The sequence below is a fragment of the Fopius arisanus genome, unplaced genomic scaffold (genome assembly GCF_000806365.1).
Source record: "Fopius arisanus strain USDA-PBARC FA_bdor unplaced genomic scaffold, ASM80636v1 scaffold00042, whole genome shotgun sequence".
Classification (NCBI taxonomy): domain Eukaryota; kingdom Metazoa; phylum Arthropoda; class Insecta; order Hymenoptera; family Braconidae; genus Fopius; species Fopius arisanus.
Window position 1 is genome coordinate 375,848 of NW_011887781.1, and position 21,470 is coordinate 397,317.

At 39.3% G+C, this 21,470-nt stretch overlaps 2 protein-coding genes across 5 annotated transcripts in view; one reads left to right on the forward strand and one right to left on the reverse strand.

Moving 5' to 3' along the window:
• Positions 1 to 926: 926 nt before the first annotated feature.
• LOC105266875 (glutamate receptor ionotropic, kainate 1) overlaps positions 927 to 21,470 on the forward strand; it is a 70,267-nt gene continuing 49,723 nt past the window's right edge. For all 4 annotated transcript variants that reach the window (XM_011305320.1, XM_011305319.1, XM_011305325.1 and 1 more), the window contains exon 1: positions 927 to 1,105. In XM_011305320.1, the coding sequence (XP_011303622.1) occupies positions 1,033 to 1,105 (73 nt within the window). In that variant the 5' untranslated portion in view covers positions 927 to 1,032. The remainder of the gene's footprint in view (positions 1,106 to 21,470) is intronic.
• LOC105266877 (cubilin) lies at positions 16,491 to 17,613 on the reverse strand. The gene is made up of 2 exons (XM_011305326.1): positions 17,488 to 17,613; positions 16,491 to 17,302 (listed from the first exon to the last, which is right to left on the reverse strand). The coding sequence occupies exons 1-2, from the start codon at positions 17,556 to 17,558 to the stop codon at positions 16,579 to 16,581; spliced, it is 795 nt and encodes a 264-aa protein (XP_011303628.1). The 5' UTR covers positions 17,559 to 17,613; the 3' UTR covers positions 16,491 to 16,578.

Consider the following 21,470-nt stretch of genomic DNA (forward strand, 5'->3'; position numbering starts at 1 on the left):
ATGCAAAGTCGAGGGGTTTTTTTTTTTCTCTACAGGAAACGGAAGGAACACTTCGACTCTGCGGGAGGAATATAAATGCGTTACTGGATAACGATTGCACGTAAATCAATCTCGCTGAGATATCGTAAATGCTGTTCGTATCTTTGAGCTTCTGGCAATGCAATCACAAGAATTTTTGCATATTTACTCGGTAAAGGAGACGAGAGGGAATTTGCGAGGAGAGAAAAATTAATTTCCTGGTTCAAGATTTTTCAGATTGGGAGCGACTCCGGGTGAATATTCATCGTCAAATTGTATTGAATTTTTAATAAACGCTATGAATACAGCTGATAATGAACACTTATTGAAAAAATATTTTCTACTACACAACCAGATGAATTTGAAAAATTAGAATGCGCCCGTTGAGGTGAAAAAATTCCACCTCTTGTCATTGACGCAATCAAATTTTCTCGAAATCCGCGGAAGTGTAAAGTAGCTGAAAGTGCACTATTATTTCCGCGCATTCAATCCGTTGTTTCAATTCTGGAACAAGTCGGCTTTTGAGCTTCCATAAAATTCGGTATACAAAGGAGCGACTTACAGGTCTTAAAATATTGAATAGAGCAGAGTGCTTTGAGCCCCGCGACAAGAAGCGAAACTAAAAATTCATACTAAGTCCCTTTCGAAACGGTCCCGACCTATTTATGTATTTTTTAAATTTCACCCCGGAATCGACTTAAGGGTCTTTCATTTCATTTTTCAGGATGCAATCTACTGACCGGTGGGACGTAAATGGCAGAGGAGAGTATCACCGTAAATCGATGTTACAAATTTCTATGAGAATGCGACGACCAGCACTCGTCTGGTGACACAAACATCCCCTGCTCGGTTGAATGTTTTTTTTCTCCCCCTTTTTTACGAGTAATTCTCAAATATTCGTACTGAGGGTGGCTCTATCCTGGGTGATTGGAACAAGATGCTGTAAATAAAGGTATAACCATCCGCCCACTGAGTGAAGTGAAGTGAACGAGGTCACGTAATCCTTGAAGCACAATGGCACTTCTGTTTGTCGTTATCGTTATTCTCGTTACAACTGCAATGTCACTGCCTCCTGTCATACGAATTGGTAAGTACGAAATAATTACAGTAATTTATCCCACCCCCGGTGCAAAAATTTCGATTAAGTGACGCGCGCGGGCATCAACATCTGATGAAATTCAGATCCTGATGTTTCGCAATTTTTATTAACAATTGGAGTTAAAATTAGTGCATCAGTAAATTGGAACAACTGTTAATTAATTGTTTGATGGGCAATGGTAAGAAGTTGGGAATCGAAGGTAACCCAATGGCGGCGGGTGGGGGTTGATGGGAAACTGTGAAAGTTCCATCTTTCTTTTTATTTTACGAAAAATTTATGAATTTTCACGTCCGGGGGAAACTTAATCGGAAGTTATTCGAGACTTTTAATTAGGTTTTTTTTTCCTTATTACGGATGTCTATCTTATTACGAAGTTCTTCGTGTTTTGATCGGTTGCGGGTTTTTCAGGAGTTGTGACAAGTTATTTGAGTCTTTATTGGATTTTTAAATAGTTGGGATAAAAACGAAGAGAAAAACCGCACAATCCGGGATTTTATATTCTATTATAATAATAATGATTATCTCCGACGATTTTATTATCATTCATGGATTAAATATGAGTACAATGAGCGATTGGCTGATGGAAATATTCTACTGCGGGAAAATCAATTGTCAGTGGAGCCTGAAGGGCCAGAATTTTTAATCCTGAATTTGCGGCGGGGGCAAATGATTTTTTCAATTTTTAATTTGTTGTTCGCTTTTCACGGCTTTATTGGAATCAACAGAGCAAATATAAATGGAACGAAATATGGATAAATAAACAAATTCAACTTTGAAATAAATTGCACCCGACCCCTCAGGGACTGGTCTACACTTTTTGATTGGGAAAAGTGACTTTTCCTACTATTGCATCCACAATTATTCATCCGTATAAATAATTGAAAAATTTTTAGTTAAATTTTGGATTCTGTCAAGATAATTATTGTGACATTTCGTTTTTCTGGTTTTTATTGTCAAGAATTTGGAAATATCTTTCCCGCCACCTGTTAACGCCTGGAAAACCTCCGAGTTAGGGTGAATCACCTGAGTTTGAACGTGATAGGAATTGAAAGTGGCAAACTTTACGACGGAAAGTCAAAGCCATCGTGCCGTAAGCAGTAGAAAATTCGTTCGATTTAAGCTCTCGGTATAATATCCCCATCCCTGTTTTGTCTCCCGTATGCATCTTCCCTCTCGCATTGCCACTTTCTCAAGGCAACTTCTGAAATACGGTAACAATTCAAAAGTTTAAATGAAATACAGGCCGTAGATTAAAATGGGAAAAAATTGGCCGGGAATTGTGCCTCCGAGCAACATTTCACTTTAAACTTCTCTCACGTATTCGCGAGATTGAAGCCCATTTTCACGTTTTATCATGAATATTGAATGTGCACTGATAAACGGATGTTGCTGCTATTAGAATGAACCGCAGAAAAAAAAAAATTGAATAATTGAAAAAATTAGAGAGCAGACCTGCGCTTTTGGCAATATTTACCGATTCGGGTGTGAATGATCGGACATTTTTGGTGGTAATTGAGAATTGACCGCGAGATTGATTAAACGTTCACACGGTTGAATGAAGCAGAACATCCGGCAAAGACGAGAAGCTGCGGGGGGATGAACTTTCCGTCGATTTAATTGGACGAATTTCAATGAGGCTGCATCCGATGCCGCTCGGAAACTTCATCGTAATTTCCGAAGTAAGAGAACAGCGTAAAGAAGCCACGAAACTCGAAATACCCGGACTGCTTACGGAATGGGAAATACGAGGAGGTTACGGAAAAGAGGTTATGCCTCGGGGCCAAACAGTCGTGGAACTTTTGCCTTTTTTTTGGCCGGGGGGAGGAAAGGGGGGATAATAAGAGCTAAATTCTGGGGTCGAGAAATAATTCCAGGGTGGAATCGTATATTGTGAACAGAGACTCGAATTTGCCCCCCGGTTTTTTTCCCAGTTTTTCTTTCAAAAGCACTAGCTTATGAATAATGACGGTTTAAATAGCTCAAGTCGGATAATTCGATGTTTTACTCCTCCCATTGCACGGAAATTGAGACATAAAATTTATCTCGAGACTGAACTCGCGTTGAATTTTCTCTGAAATTCCAGGTGATTAGAATCGCGGGGTAAATGAAAATCTCAGATAAAAACTTGTCGAAGTCTCGAATTGAAATTCCGAAAATGGTGAAGTAAAGCCGTTGAAGACTCTCAACTCATGACTTTGAGAGCTCAAATAAATGTATCTCGAAATATGAAAGGAAAGTTTGCTCGAATGTTGTCCCCGGCTTGATGAACTTTGTTTCTGAGTGGTGAAAGTCCCATCGGGGAGGACAATTTATTCCCACCGGATAAGTAAGTTTTCTGATTAATATTTTCTCGGATATCGAAAAAACTTGAGTGAACCTCATCGATGGTGATCCTCCGAACGAGAAAATAGTGAAGCACCTTCTACCACCAATATGGTGTAAGATACGCTAGTTATGCAAAGAAATTCGCTGCAAGCTTCTTAAGAAAATCCGTACAATGCAATAACTTAGTTATTCCAAGTCACACACAAAGTTCAGCTCATGGTGACTCGGGGGTTGGCGGATTATGGGAAGGGGTGTCTTATGCCACCCATTTACATCCACTCGTGAACAAGGCCTGGCTGTATGCCATAACATTTACATTTTCACGAGAAATTCGCATTGTTCAGAGCTTTATAGGTTACTCGGGTCTTCGGGGATCGGTGGAGGGTTAGATATCGAGAGAATATAAGCCGCCTATCATGGCACTGAGAAAAGAGAACACTGAAGGGATTTCCCAACCCGCTGGTTAGCCTGGACACCGATAGTAAATCGATTTCTCAGGCCCACATGACCCATTCCATCTCTCAATTCGCATCGTCAGTTCTTTTCTTCCCTTTTTTTTTTCAGTAGGAGGATTTCTAGGTAAGAGTACCATCTCTCAGTGCCCATGGCATTACCCGGGTATTATCTCCAGGACTTACGAAATTGCAATTGAGAAATTGATTATTGAGGGGGGAACTGGAGCTGGGGGAAGAGGAGCTTTACAACTTTCAGGGGAAAGTCAGCTTTAGTTTTGGTAAAGCTTTGGGGAATTTTATGATTTTCACAACTGGAATTGTTGAGTTAATTTTGAAGCTAGGGTAATTAGTACGTTAACGGAACACTTGAAAATGATAATAAGCATTTGAGCATGAGTCACGTTATAGCCGGTATCGACATATCACCACAAGTCGATGGAGGTTGAACGTCAATTTGCATCAGCATCATGGAAGCTGAGTTGTCGAAGCGCGATAAGGCGTGACTCGGAGAATCAAGAAGTCACATCGATATCCCCCAGGTGATGAAGATACCCCATCCCTAGGTCTCTTCTATCTCCAGTATATATTCACCCCACATGGATTTTCTCCTCATTCCGCTATCCACTCCGCCATATATTTTCATTCTCATCCAAACATTGCATACACGTCCCACACACGTTGAATTCGTCAGGTTGCGAGTACCTGTGCCCGAATGTTGGATAAGCAGACGCGCACTGCCAACACAGCTATGGCAGTCAGTAAGCACTGGCCATTGCTCGTATTTGAGGCACGATTCACCGACGTACTTGGAATTTATACTAGAAATAGTCGGTTCGGTCGGACCGTTCGAGCGTTTCATATGTTGGAAAATCCCGGCTCTTTCCTAGGTAAAAGTCGTAACTGAGAGGATTTTTATTTACTCCCGTGTTTGCCGGAGTTCATTGGCTCTTTATACCAACTAAGACTTATTTTTATTTATCGTCATATTGACGGAAACAAATATCCTGTCAAAATCATGTTCAATCCGAAAATGGTTGGGGAGGGTAATGAGATATCGAGGGAATTTTCGACAGATCATAATAATTCTGAAATGTGCAAAATGTCGGGGGATTGCAATATCGGAATTCCGTCGAGTTGAGTATCGGCATTGGGCCTTGATCCACATTGCATTTATGCTGTAGTACCTGGACTCGCCCACCGTCGCTTTCTTACCCGCGTCGAATGACGGTAATTGATACAAATGTAATTGCAGACGCAATAGGGGAATGCAATAGTTTTAGAGCATGTGTGCATGGCCTTCGGGGCCTTATCAATGGATTTTATTCCCAGGCGAAAGTCCAAATAATACAATGACGCAAGATTTTGAAAGTGGAACAACGATTATCGGATTATTTTTATGGATAACAGAAGCTAAGTCCATTCCTTTGTTACAATTCTGGATATCTCGGCCTTTTTTTTTCATTTCTCTAATGAGAATATTTTTCTGACTAGCGTGGAATCAGATATGAGTAATTGCAGTTATTGTGCAGCGCTCCCGGTTTTTTTTTTTTTTTGCCAATTCATCAGAAATAATTTCGGTCATCGGCTGCGGTATGGAGGTAATAAGTAATTAAATAATGGAAGTAATTGTTTCGCGGGGATAATTATTGACTGATAATTAAAAATATCCTCTTGTAAATTTTATTTATTCGAGTTTTTTTTTTCATTGATTGTTCTATTAAGGCGCACACGTGGAAAAAAATGGAGAATTTTCTCGCGTATCTCTCCTGTGATTAATGACATCATTATTATCTGGAGTGCGGCGTTAAAGATGTGCTTTTAGGAATGAGTATTAAAAATAAATGGAGGTGGATGTTGAATAACTAACGCCCCAGCTATCAGCACACCATCATCCTCAATAATTTCAGGAATCTCACGTCTCGACGCACTAACTAGAAGTTCCGGAAACGTGACGATCGAAATAGTCGACAAAGAATTCCTATATTGAGAGCCATGTCAACCGAAAAACCTGGGAATAAAAAATGCAATTTTTAATGTTGATACTGAAATTCAGATTCTTACGAGTGGTCACGATTTCATTTAATACAAATTTTTTTCTACACATCGGTTTGAAGGAATTCGCTTTATTCTCGCTCCGTCGACCGTAAATACCAATGAACATGAGGTATGTGTCGAAAGATTATAACACAAATTCTTCCGTACAATTGGAAAACTGAGGTTTCCGCTTTCCCGATCCGCAAATTTGTCTTTTGTTATTAATTTTTGCCCGTTGCCCTCGGCTAAACGTTTTAATCCGCGAATCCGCGAGTCCGCGAGTCCTCGAGTCCGCGAATCCACGAATCGCGAATTCATGCCGATTAAAACGTTCAAAATTCAACCAATTTTCACAGTAACTAAGGAAATTGCAAAAAGCCTCAATTTTACGGAGAATGAGAGTTTCGGCGCGAATTTTATAGGACAGAAATCAATAGAACCAATTGAGTGATCCAGTGCTGCTGAGTCATCAAATGCGATTCAAGCAAAATTGGTGTATCCTCGTAACCCAGCCTCTGATGCCAAAATTTTCAACCGAAGTGCAATTTCTTGGTACCAATTATCCGCCGAAATCGCATTTCAATCGGAAGCAAAAACTGTAAAAAAATTCCATACAAAATAAAAATTTTAGAGCATTCATGTGTTCATGTCTTTTTACTTGAAATTTCAGGATTTATTTGCCAGCAGTAATTTAAAATTCGTTTGACTTTGACTTGATATATTCACCGAATGATCTTTCATCTTTCTTCACCCCAGCAACGGAGAGTAACCTTGTGAGAAGAATCCTCATGGTTTCTAGAATTCTGTTTCAATGAGTCCGAGAATCCGAAAAAAAAAACTGAAGACAAGGATTATCCCTTTCAGTACATATAAAAAATTCCCAAAGAACCTCAACCCTCTCGTGCCTCAAGGGCTAGCCCTTCGGCCCTTTCTGGGGTTAGGGGTTGACCACGAAAGTGTTAATTTGCAGTAAGACGTGCTCTTCAGAAATTCAATGCGCCGTATTTCATTAAACCCACAGAGCTCTCATTTCAGACCCTCAATTTCGACGTCGCGGTGAAAATTATACGCGAATCCAACGAAATTCTTCAATTCCACCAATTAATTTTATTCATTTACTCGCACTCATTCCCCTATTTTCATTTCCAACGATTACACCCAAAATTTTCTCATACGGATACGAATTAAATAAATTGATATGTTTGAAATAAAAAATTTTTAATTACAGAATCTCGGGAATTTTGAGTAATAAGAACGAGGGGATGAAAAAATTTTCACTAGTCCAGCTCTCAGCTGATTGGTTAAGGGTTAATAAGGACTGGAATGAAAAAGAAAATGAAAGAAAAATGGGGACAGGAGAAGAATGAGAAATCTTTTGCTCAAAGTGACTCGGCCAAAAAGCACTTTTATAACGGGAAGCTACCTCCATTCCACGGTCCATTGTCCAAAAAGACTTGGTTTACCTATTGTATGGCGAGTACACTGAGATCTGGCCCAGGATCAAGCTCTCTCAAACTTAGTCGGCCCGTCGGATGTAATAACCGTTGGATTGTACACCCTTACTCCAACTACTCTATATTACTTTGGATAATAACCCGAGTGACCAGCATTACTCCCTTCATGTTCAAGTAGATACTCGATTACAACGAAGACTACTCCGTCGACGTTACCATTTTCAAAACCTACGGTCAAGTTATTTTTTATCTCACTGCGCATGCATTTCAATCCATATTCGATTTTTATCGGTTTCTACCTCCGAGTTAATTAATTCAGGAAAAAAATCACTCGTGTTAGAGTACTTCAATTTTGGGATGGAAATTTATTATATTTGAGGAATTTTTAGAGGGCAGGGTTAACAGGCTGATATTGTCGGGCGGGGTGTGGAAAATGAAAATCATTTCGGCGATGAGATCAGCCTGTCAAACCCGGCGCCATTTCCATCTGCGAGGTCCATTAAATAATAATTATTAGTGAGAACACAAAAGGCCCGCGGCCCGCGGATACTTTATTAATTAATAATTAAATGAACAAGTTGGCGCAATGTTTCAGAACGAAACGTCTATGAGATATAGCGCGAAATCTCTGGGTCGAGCTTTTTCTGGTATTCTTCATTAATTATCAGACGATTTTTTTTATTTACTCCACCTTTTTTTATTCGATGTGACGTGGCTGGGCTCTTGGATCAATTAATTCTCGAATGGATCTTTAGTCACTCGATTCCAAATGAACATCCATTTCCATAGCCTGTATTAAATTGCATTCTCTGCTTTCCATTGAAATGCTTTATTATTATTCATCGACTGTTGAACATTTCCCTTCTTTTGTTCCCAAATATAAAATTCCTGTCACAATTCACTGACTTCATATTCCACTTTTCAAAAATTTTATTTCGAATGAAAATCCCTCTGGTGCGAAATCGGAATCACTGAATCGCGAATTGCCGTCGCGGCGGGGAAAAATATTAAATAATTGGGAAAGAAATTAAAATTCTGATGAATTTTTTCAATTGAAGTTCAAATTTTTTTTTAACTTATCCGGAAATCGACTGGAAAAAATATTTTTATCGGTTTTAATTGGGAAATGGAATACGCGATGGAATGGCTATTTTTTCTTTATTTCTTGTTGGGGAAGCACTAAAATCTTTCATATCCGGTTATGGACCGATCTAAATTCGCTCTCGATTAGAATGCTCTGAATATTCTCTCCCGAATCTAAACTGGCATAAATTTTCCAACTTTAGTGACGCCGATGTTATCTTTATCCGCAAATATCGCGGCATGAGCTGCTTTCTAAGCGATCTGGAACGTCTGAGAAATTGGGTCGGAATTTTTTGGCTTCCAGCTGAGTAGCAACTTTCATATAAATATTCATGAAGGAAACTTGGCTTCTACACGTCCAAGAAATTTACGCATCTAGCCTCGAAATGTCTCTTCTGGGACAATCAGATCGCTGACAGTGGACTGCGCCGTAAAGACGAGTCTGAGGGCCATTTTTATGATCTTCAGTTTCAAGTGGTTGTAAAATGGGCAATCGTCGGGGCATTCATGACACGAGATGATCAGTCATCAAAATTATTACGAATAAAAATACCCAGCTCTTCCGAATTTTATTAAACAGTCGAAATTCGACATGCGCTGTACAAAAGTGGAGGATTTTTTTTTGTAGATTACTCCAACTCTATCTAGTTTGGAAAAAAAAATCTGATAACTTCAAATGAAAATATTCAAACGAGAGACACCTGGTAATTTTAATTATATGATTTTTGAGTTCATCCGCCAGTCAGCTGTGAAGTCAATTTCTCGGTTTTATTTACTCTTCACTGAGAAATTCCTCTCATTTACGGATAATCTCCGACCCCCACTATAGTCCGCCGAATCACATAATCCTCAAGCAGAAGTTTCAAAGATTTCTCATTAAAAATTGTTACCCCCGAACTACTTACGATCGTCATTAACAAGTTCGTTATTTCATCTCGCACGTCAGAAGTTTCCACGAAATTTCTCGTTAACTTTCAAAAATCGAGAAGAATTCCATCAAATTAATTCTGAAACTACACGACTTGTTAGAAGGATTATCCTGAAGGATTATTTATTATTCTCCCATTTAAAACCCCCAAATTTCATAGAGTTTTTCCATCAAACATCCAAATATTCAGTGATTTTTTCTGGCATATGTTCCCAGAATTTTCCATAAAGCGCATAAGACTTATGCAATAATCCGATTAAGTGCCACTCTCGTAGGAATTGTCTTGAATTTTCCATGACATGGCGTGAAAATCCTAACAGTCACATTAAATTGATATTGAAATTGATTAAATTGATATTGATTGAGAAAAAGCACATGAAATATTAGCGCTTGCTGAAATAAATGTTGGAAAGAGGAAAATTGGATAGTACTTAAAGACCAGATAATCGGGCGAACTAACCTCACGAGAGATAAACCGCTATTCAATAAAATTTATAGCTGTTGTTTGTGTTCCTAAAGGATTCTTATCGATCCGATAACAAGGACCAGCATCTTATTTACCCGCGATCAGACGTCGTATAAAAGGATAACGCTGGAAATCCGGCGATTACAAGCTCTCTTTTGCCCTCGGGCTATCGATAAGGTTCGATAAACCTCGAAAAGTCGTTATAAATTCAAGGAGCGTAAAACAATCGCCGAATCTCGCCATTTGAAAAATAAAAATCACAAACACATGCAAAGATTATACATTGAGCCAGCAGAGAATCGCCAACTCGTATTTTAATACTCCATCTTTTTTTTTTTTTATTCTCAAAGGAAAACTACGGGCTTCTCTCATTCCATCGACGGTGGAGAAATATTATGCCCTCGGTGCTGGTAACCATCGCATACAGGTGGCTCCATAATTTAAAATTTATAGTTCTTGTTCACCTTATCCCAACCACTCTTTCATGTTCATCCCTTTTCTTACCCGGGGTTTTCATGTCTTCCGTACCTCGCCGCAACCCTCAACGGCTCATAAAATTGTTTCATCTGTCCCTCGAGTGAGAGTAGCTGTTGTAAATAATATATTACAAGCATACACCTCTTATCGGAGATATTGACGAACGACTTTGGAATTGCGGGAAAATTATCGTCCCCTTCCACCCCTTCGCTCCCTTCTCTTATCAATTCGCTATTTGGATAATTTGAGAAAATAGCGGTTGACATCTGTGATTTATAAATTTAATTACGTGACTTTGAATTCTCCGTTAATTAAGAAATATTGATAAATAATAATCACGGAATTATTTTTATATAATAACATATTTTTAAAAAATTGCATTATCTGGAAATATGAATTGAATAAAATTCAAATGTAGGTAAAACATGAAAATCATAATATTTATCATTTTTAATTCAATACAGCCGATTAAATTTCTCTGCTTCATATGTGGACGACTTAACATGGAAAACATATCGATACGACTGGTAATTGCCTCGGGGTTAATCCATACGGGTGAACAAACTCCCTTGGAACCAATTTTTCAATTCTTCATTTTCTATAATCTTTCTCCGCATCCCCAGAGGCTTCAATCGGCTTTTGTATCGACTTCTCATGAAGATGAAAAGATTCGCCCGTGCCTAGCACCGAGTTAGAAAAAAATTTTCCACATGTCAAAGTAGTAATGGGAGAATAAAAAAAAAATTTAATGAATCCAGAAAGTTCCTTTGTAATATCTTCACTTTTTTTTCCATCATAATACTTTTTAATCATACCATTAAAAATATCTACTGAATATAATTTCACTTCGAATGATCAACTAATAATTAATCGACAATTAATTCATAAATATTTATAAGGCACTAAATTCGTCTTTGAATTTCGAAATTAATTGTGATAATCACGAGACACTTTAAAATTCACACCTTATGCATAATGAGAAATTAACTTGAGAAATTTCCTCTCCGTTGAATTGTTGATTTGCATACCTCAGATATTATATTCTCGTTATTAAGTCATAGGATTCGTCTCTCATGATCCGATGGTTCATTTGCTCTCGAGTTCTAGACGTGTGTCATGATCCGAGTACGAACTCAGTAGTTGCGGATCATACGTGATCAGACGTATACCTTTGCCTCGAGTTGCCAGTCTAACAAACGGAATTTACCGGTAACTTGTTCTGAAGTGCATGCATCGTAAAATCTTGAGAAATTATTCATCCTCTCGATTTGTATTTGAAAAATAATTTAAAAAAACATGTTAAATCGGTCGATATAATAGGAGAGGAGAAGACTGCACTCACGGCAAGTGGTTGACAGTAGTAGGAAAATAAATTTCTCAGGTGAGATCATGAGGGTGAAAATTTGCCGGAACCAGTGAAAACTGAGACTGTTTTTCACATAATCTTGTGACTACCACTAGAAGGAAAATACTGAGATGGGTAACGATGCGCAACGGCTCGTAGAAAAGCAAAGGATGAAAGCAGACAATTTTTCCACCCTAACGATCTTGTCTCCCATAAAAAGCTGGTCTCAACGTACGTACATTGTCAGCAGAACAAGAACCCACGGACGTGGATAAACACAGTTTGTACCTAGGAGCGATACATCAGTGTCTGTCATCAACAATAATTACGTTGATGGCAAGAACTCCAGAAAGCTCAATTACTCAACGGGTAAAGGATTTTCCCCGCCCCGAAGAATCACTGAATTTTATTTTTTCTCAAGACACCCATGGGATGGGAAATTTTTTTGGTATTAAGCAATAAATATAAATTGTCTCAAACGACCGTGAAATCGTGTTTATCGCACACGATCGCGGCTGTATTTTACGATTCCGACAGATTGTAGATGGCTCGTAAACTTTATCACTGCAGATATGCCGTACAATGCTCGAGTTGTTAAGCATTTGTTGTAAAAATCACTAACTTATTTTCACTCGATTCGGTAACAAATGTCATAGAGCGGCGTTGATTCATCCAGCATCAATTCAGTTTTCGTACTTTCTCGTATACCACAATCGATAATATCGCTTGGAGATCAACTCCCTGGTAACAGGGGAATTCTGAGGAAGTGGCTGCGACGCCTGGAGAAAGGCCATTGGATTGTTTCCAGATCGAGATGACAAACGGATGCCGCGGGATCTACACTATTCATGCGGCAGATCCTCCAAATTCCAATGTCAACTGCACTTCGAACAACTTTTCCCCCATTAATTTCACCCTTCACTAAATCACTCAATTTTTATGGATTTTATAATTATTTTATTTCTCCAACAGTGTGACAACTCCGTGAAGTCATTTTCATTTTATCGTAAATGCGCAGCGGTAAAATGAATTTTCACCTCGGGATCTATCCAATTGGAGGGGCCATTTTCCCTAGATCTCCTCAAGATGATGAATAGTGGTAGATTTTCATTAAAAATCAGGGTACTCGGGGTAATTTGGCAGTGTATCAAGTTCGTGTTCATTAAATGCATCGATCCATAGACTCTCCTGGCGACGGGGAGGAAAATTGGCTGATGGTGGTCCTGTGCTTTCGGCTCCGAGTGGTTTTCCCGTGGGAACAATAATGAACTAACTAGGAGCCCACTAAACATTAGGTTACACAAACCCCTATAGTGGTGAAACTGCTCGACTTCGTCGGTTAGCACCGGGAATTGTCAATGGCTTGGGTATTTCCAGTAACTTCTGTTGTTCCGTCTACGTCAGGCTATTTGTTACCCATGAACCGGTATAATCATTGTTTGGTCCCAACTACCGATATCCAATCCCCCGAAAAAAAAAACCGAGCGACTCTCATAAAAAAGGATTTACCAAATCCACAAAAAATCCTTTTATCCATTTTAAAAACCATTTTGTTGTTCTCTCTTTTTGCTCTTCATGGAAAAGACAAATTATTTATTCAATGATTTTCAAAATTCACAGGAGAATACTCGACTATAAAATAAATCTTCAAAGCAAATGTTCCTTGCGGATAGCAATTTTCTCGATGGGTGTACCGTTGGCTCATAAATCTCACGATTTTTAGTCCCTTAGTAGTCACATCAGCCCCTCGATGACGGGAAATTACGGTGATATTAATGCAACAGAGGATTAGAATTTTTTAACTCGTGCACCGGTTGAAAAGCAATCGATTACTTCTGGGGGGAGAATCAGTACAGTTATTAAGAGAAAAGCCATTCTCGGCGGTCAATGTGTCTTTCTTCGGACAGCTTCGATTCCGGCCATTTAGCTTTTGCCAGAAAACCCAACCGCGCGGTTTTATTTTCATTTTTATTTTTGTTGCATCTGGAGCTCTTCTCTCGGGCACGTCTTTACTCTTCTCCGCATTCAGTTCTTCAACTCTTTCTCCTTCATTTTTCTTTATTCCAGGGGCATTCTTTAAAGTTGCTCCTGGTTTTTCTGGGACCAGCGCATTTACTCTCCATCGCTGCACATAAACAATCGGACTGGGGGCTTTCTCAGTTGCTGGTGCACTGGCACTTTACCAAGGGTACATGGAGTTTTGTGTCGCGATTAGTTAACGCGGTTATCGAACGCGTTTGAGTTAGGGTTTTGGGCTCGGGATGGGAAGCTGTAAATTCAACAAATGGTCAGCCGCAGTCTCGACAATTTTCCTTAAAAAATTTAACCGCGACAAGTTGAATAAAAATTACCTGAAGATATATTGTCTCCAAAAATGTCCATTATTCCCGTAAAATCTGCTTCTCCGGATTAACCGACGATCCATGCAGTTTATCTTCTGCATAACGCATCAGGACATCAGTGAATCATCTCTAAAACAGCCACTGCTCCTGAACCCTCGTTCAGGTACATTCTTGACACCAGCTAGTATGTGAAGCAGTAAGTATGTGAACCACTCAAGTGAATGGAGGGCCCCGGCACCAATTGAACATCACCATGGAGACAAATTGAGGTGTTCATCAAGCATCTCGTTAACATTCACAACTCGAAGGTACCTAATCGCGTTTCCTGCCAATCCTCCGGAATAGTCTGCCTCAGCTTGGTTTGTATACACTACAACATCCCGGAATTTCGTAATTCCATTCAATTACTTAAAGCTTCCAGTAGTGACACTAAGACCGGTTTTAATTTTCTATGACTGGTGGATGTTGTCGGGATGCGAATTACGTTATTTCACAGAAGTTAAGAATTATTTCTGCAAGAACTTCAAACAAAATAATTAAAAAGGTTTATCGTATGAGTCTTTTGTTGGGAACTCGTCCTGAAAATCCTCCGGGGTGAATTTAAAACGGTGAAACCACGGAGTTGTTCTTTTGCCTTGATATGAAAAACAGAATACCATTGGAGGACACAAAGGGTTGATGCACACGTCATTTTTTTACAACCCCTGTCACTTCTCTGGATTGACGGAGCTATTAGAAAGTCCTTTGATCTCAGTAGTGCCCACCGACACGACCTATACCCATCATCATCTCCGACGTTGGAGAAAGAGAAGGATTTGCACGTTAAAATAGCGCATGATCAACGGATTATATCGAGTACAGGGGGTTGGAAAAACAACTGGGGGTTGAGGTTTGCCTGTACCGCAAGTGAAATAAGAAAGAAAAGATCAAGGGATAGACGATAAATCCCGACACTTTCATCGACCACTGGGGATTTTAAGACGGAATCAGTTTCGTGATCTTCCTACTTCACGGGGGAATGATTATCCTAAGAGTTTTCGTTCAATATGGAAGGTATTGTGCACTTGCGTACAATGGGGAAATCCTCCTTTCACGGTCCAGACGAGTGATCTTGTGGTTTTTTTTTTTTTTTTCATTCTCACATTGGTACACACTGGTAATAGGAGAAGTGAGGGAGATGGTGAGAATAAAATGCCTCTTCGATTGACTCCTCGGTCCCTCGGTACCCGGACCATTTTTCTCAGGCGCCATAAGCTGTTCAGCTGCACAGCTATCCCAATATCCGAGACTCACGGTCTTTTGTTCTTTCTCTTTTATCGAGTTTTCAAGATGGTTTCTTATTTATTGGGCTTTCCGTCTCGTGGAGGGACACGTATCAAATTGCTGCACATTTTTGTGACTCCGGAGAGTTAGTTTTCCACTGGAGCTTTCATGTTTGTGATGGTGTTGTTGTTCATCAATGGGATGAGATCGAGTTTGAGATTGTGAGTATGAGGGATAGGTCTCGTTGAATTTAAGATTCGTCATCGGTATTTCTCGGTGGTTGAGGTGTAGTCAGTCGTTATCTGGGGGTTGGAAATTGGAGAGGCAGTAACGAGCCGATTGAGGATCAAACCTTCTGGGACTGTGAGGCCATTGGATACGGTTTAGGCGTCGCATTCAACTGCGGATGCCGTTTGTCAAGGACCAAGTGGAGCATCACTTTGAAATGTACTGATGTCCGTGGACTCGGGGCTAATTATTCGATTGGTGAGGTTCGATGGGTGATCGATTAATGGATGACTAAAAACCAGATCGATATACCGATAAGTAATCAAAAAAAAAATACTGACAAGTTGGTGACCGAGTTGTGCGAATATTAAAAAATGAATTCTCTTCGATTTTCACAGTGTCGAGTTCTCGGAATATCCCTTCAATTTTCAACAATACGGCTTTTTAAAAAATAAAGTGAATACGGAGAGAATAAAAAACGACAAAATCAGTGTCTCGGAACAGCGATCAGGCTGACTATTCGTAGCTGGAAGACGCCTCTCTCTGGTTCACTAGACATGGTAGTCACTTCCATTACGATCAGAGAGGGGGTGAGAGAACAAGAAGAGAGAGATAAAAGGCAGAGGTGAAGAGAGAGATAGGTTTGGGTCTACATCAGGAAAGCTCTTACGTTCCATTAACCCGGAGGGTCCGCACTGCAGCTGCTTGAAAGCATGACCGTTTCATGCAAATCCAAGGGTAGACCCCAAGATCTATATACATTTGTGTTGATCGATGTCATTCAGCTTGATCACCCCGCCGGAAATGCACACCTGTTTCCTATTGTACATTACCTGTGACCCTGTGGCACTGGTTTACACCGGGACAACTCGTTAAACCTCGGGCCAACAGCCATCGAAAACAGTCGGACAGTTGAAGCTTTTATTCAGTCTGTCTACTCCTCATTCAGTAATCAGGTAATACTCATTAAAAAAATGTAGTATTAAATATTTTTCGGATAATTTTTATAAGAGGTACCTTTTGCATTAATTTTGTACGTTATTGCATCATTAATTAAAATGTTAATTAAGCTCTAGAGGATCGATAAAAGTGTAATTGGCGCGGAAACCAGTGTAAACGTTGCTGCTATCGCTTCTGAAATGAATATAGAGAATTCGACCTTTCGTGATAACCGGTGACGCAGCAGCTGGTATTGAAGAACCGCTGATTGTGATGAGATCTATGATTCTACCCTCGTGGAGTTCGCTGATCTTGACCCAATCGTGGGTACTTTCGGTGTAAAATGATGTGAATCTCAGCTGAATGGTGTGCCTCGGTGGTGCCTGAATCACCCAATCGCAATTCTCGTTATTCCTGTACGTTGTGCCGTAGGTCGGGTGTCGAACCGTTCCATTCCGCTCTGTGAAGAGTCCACCACATTTGAGATCTGTTGTTTTGTAGAGTGCCTGGAAGCCAACATTCTCTCCAATTGATGAGTAACTCTCTAGCTTGAGGAATAGAGCATTTGTTGTGGAGTTTATGACGCGTGATGGAATGAAATAGTCTGTACCGCAGAGGACATCTAGCCTTCGGGCAAGATCATCATCGCCGTCGTAGATTTCTAAACGTCCGCTGCAGCTGTCTGTATCGTTCCAGCCGAGATCTATGTGTGACAGACTCAGGGAAACCACTTTTTCTCGGGGCTGAATTATCTTGTAGGTACATACCACTGATGATGGGTAGCTGTGAGGGTAATTTGGAGATGTTATCAGGCCGTGAGAATCTGTTAATGTGTAATCGCAGATTCTGAAATAAAAATTACGTGATTGATACAATTTGACATAAATTCGCACTGTCGTTTTGCACTATCAAAAATTTATTCAAATTTCAATTACGAACTCATTTGAATTTTCAATTATGTGAGGTTGAACTCCATTTAATTTGAATTTTTTTTTACTTGCAATTTCGAGAGTAATTTTTCAACGGTGTACCTGTCAAGCAGCCATCTTGATTCCACCGTTGCAATAAAGAATAGTATAGAGGAGAATATTATCCAGTTCATTATGAAAACAATTTTTTTTAGGCTCCACCAATGATTGATAATTAAATGCTCGGTTGATAGTGCAACCTGTCAATTTATTAGCCAAGTTATCACGAGAAAATCGCACCTTATCAATTTTCTGAAAAAATCTTAGATTATTTTTCGTCCGGAAATCAATGACAATTTATTATCAATGATATGATTTGTTGTGTTAATCTTATCGATGATCGTTCGTCAGTGTGAAGTGTTTTATGTTGTTCAAATTTCGACGAAATCATGAGGTGATTCTGATAAATAAAATCTGAAAATCATTGGATTAATCAATTCCAATAATAGAGTTAATGATTGACGATGGGAGTAAAAATATATACATATATAAATCGAATGTAATTAATTTTGAAGGATTCACCAGCGGGAATTTGCGGGAATTTTTGGAAATTCTCATTCGATATTTTCAGGAGTGGATTTTCTAATAGGTATTTGTATGCCTTTGTATTCTCAACGATGTGCAGCCAGAGTGGAGGCCTCCGACAATTTCGTGCCCACTTCATTTACTGGAGAAGTACTTCCCTCAGTGTTCCGTTAATTTCTCCAAATATTCCCACTGTGAAAACAGATATTGCTCTTGTTGCTGTAGCTGCAGGTGGTGGGAATATCAGGAGATAATTGGCGGTTGAGCCCTTGTCATGATGACGTTAAACAATCATGCCGCCCGGAATTTTCGACATTCAATTACATTCAGGACAAAAAGGCTCATCAATTAATAAAATTAATCAAGTCACATTCCAGGGGTTTCAAAAATTCATTCATCTCAATTTTTTAACTCATTTTTTACCCCCCAAAACTTTGAAGTTCAAGTAGCGAAATGTTTTTGTGGGAAATTTCTAGTGCATTGCAAGAGCGCCGAGGGAATGAATTTCTGAAGGAAAAGAAAATTTACGAAATGTAAAAAAGAATAGTTCAATTATTTTCTCATAGTGTTCTTACCTCACATTTATGGCACCTCTAGAGGCACGTGTAAAGGATCGCGAAAGCTAAAAAAAGCTCTTTCCACTGCGCTTTAAATCATTATTTTTACGACGGATCGTTTCCGCACTCAAATATAAAGCACTGAAGCCCCCAGCGCTTTTTCAGGTCGTAATCTCACTCGAGTATTGATCACAGATAAGGACATTTCACAGGATAATTCAGTAGCGAAGAGGTAAAGGGTGAGTCACTTGTTCCCCAATCGAGTTTTCGAGCAATATCTCTGAATCTCAGGAAGATAACTAAATTTATCTCAGAGCCTCGCTTATAGACTTGAAAATGGCCTAGAAATACAATTGCACCACAACAATCAAATATCAAACATTAATTATCAATTACATGCGAAGCACCTGGAAAAATAACACAGGGTTATTTTACCTGTACCGAAATTTCTCTTTTTTTTATTCATTATTAAAATTTGGGATTTGACCTAAATAAGTGAAATCTCTGGATGTGGATGTGGGATAAATCGCTCGACTGTCCGAGAACAAAGAAGACAATTCCTGTATTATATGATAATAAAAAAAAATTGATGGCGATTGATCCCTCGACGTGAAGTTGCAGGCAGGGTAAGATCAACATAGTGTATCGGAGGTCTGAGAAAAGTTAAATAAGTGATGGTCCCAGGTCGACGCCTGGAACGCGTCAGATGTCGCACTCTGGAATTTTATGCCTCGGGTATAGGAGCTCCCGCCCAGAAGCCACTGGGAAAAAAGATCCACCACTCCCATACATTATTCAAGCCCCAGATCATGACTGATACTCAGGACGTGCACATCTTTACGGTGAGGAGTCACCCGAAGTCTATCGTCTATATTCTTTTTCATCCCACAAGGATTCACTACCCTAAACTCCTAGCATTCGATTTTTACTCACCAGAAGTGCGACGACCTCTCGGATCCATCCGGTTTTTCTTTCTATATATTTTCATTTTTTTTTTTTACTTTTCATCCAGGATTTTTTTTTGGACAAAGGTACGAAGAGTTATTTCGGAGTGTCAATGGAATATAAATAGCTGAGTGGTGGGAATGAAATCGAGACGTGAGTGAAGGCTCCAGGAAACCAGTCGTGATTCGAATATCGCATGCAGGGATTTTTTGAAAATATTCGCATTCATCTTATTCAAAATCTGGTATACGTGGCTCTGGGGATGAAGGATGGGGTTGGGGGTGGATTGGCAGGTACTTACTGAGAGGCAGATCTGAGGATACGTCTTCCATTTCACTTGTTGTCGATTATTCCCGTGAGTTCTTTGACAGACATTTTGACAGCTCGTGTCACGATTAATAGGGCATCTGACGGTTACATAATAAAAGTTTTCTTGCATGTCAAATTTTGAGATTCTCCTAATTTTCAAAACAGCCAATGCAAACCAGAATAAATTAAATAATTGATTATCTTTTTCAATTTTACGTGACGAATAATTATTGGGGTGTGAGGGATCGACAGACGACTCCTGTTGGAATCGTAATCGTCCGGAAATGTCCGGATCTTCTCCGTCCAGCTTTTCCCTGAGATTTGGAATAATAAGTTGACCAGTTGGACTGGTATGCATCTCCAGCAAGCATGGAAAACCAGGAAGGATGAACGTGACTCCTTGCTCTTCATTTCTCCAACCATCTAGCCATTCCACGTCTTCTAAAGCACACAGACCATTCGGGGGTCAAAACGACTACGTGAGATGCATATACTGCCCTTTTCTCTTTCACTCCTTTACCCTTCTACTGCTTTTACCATTATTTTCCACCGTGGACATTCTATTTCTCCGTGGTGAAGGGATAAGAGATGACATTTACGTATGCGAATATTCCGCGAAATACAGTGACCCATTTAGCTTTTTTTTTCAACTACGGATAATGCTTCTGAAAATTCGTCGCAATGTCGTTTATCAATTTATGGGACATTTCTTTCTGTTGACGATCTATTCTGCATGATAAATCGGCGAACTGGGTCTTTTATGGAAATTTCTACCGCGGGAAGAATACTTTGGAATGATTTTATTGTCGAGGAATATTTTTGATCGGTTTTTCTCGGATTCATCCAAAATTCCGTATCATTACGATGGAAATACGCACAAACAATTTTCAATTCCATTTTCTCCGTCGGAAAATGCCCAGAAATATTTTTGTTGAGACATGAATTACACATTAAACAGCAATTTGTACGAAATAAAAATAAATGAAAGCAAAAATGACGAGAGAAATTTTTTAGAACCTGAAAAAAATTATTAAATAAAATAATTGGTAGAATTGACGTTTTTTCAACGGTTCAACTCTGGTTTAATTGTTGAATTATCCCACGAATGCAATTTTCAATTTGATCTCGTAAAGTGGACTAGCCAGTGGAAGTTTTCACCAGCTGCAGAGTTTTATCAAAATTTTTAGTGAAATATCTGAGAGTAATCATAGAGGAAACCAATTGCCTCACCCGTCGCCCTAATTCAGATCTGTTAAGTGAAAAACTGATGACCCGCTGAGTCAATTACGCTAGAAATCTAATCAGACTTCAGTTACATGAAGTCGCTTCGGTTGCATAAGGGAAATTTCACTTCAGCTCCGTCACTTCCCATTTTCTGATAGGAGCTCTCCTCCAAAAACAAATAATCATCATTTTTTTTTTCGCTCGTGAATCCAAAAAGTTCACCGGCCAGAAATTCAAACTGAATTTTCCCATAACTGAACACATCAATCCGTCGGTCATTGCTGAAAAGTCGTTTCACCGTGAAATTATGGTAATATGCACATAAAATTTATAAAATATCCGACAATTCAGGAGTTAATAATGCACTGTCTAATGAGAAAATCAATAATAACCGTGAGGGACAGGTCTTTCATGTCCAATAACGATTGAAATTCATTAATGGTGCGATTGACTTAATCCAATTCATTCCCCCTTTTTTTATTAACG

What these genes read in the sequence shown, in the direction of transcription:
- LOC105266877 (XM_011305326.1), bottom strand. Translation starts at nt 17,558, where the DNA reads ATGAACTGGATAATATTCTCCTCTATACTATTCTTTATTGCAACGGTG. An exon ending in TCAAGATGGCTGCTTGACAG is followed by an intron (nt 17,303 to 17,487) that starts GTACACCGTTGA and finishes TTTTTATTTCAG; the next exon opens with AATCTGCGATTACACATTAA.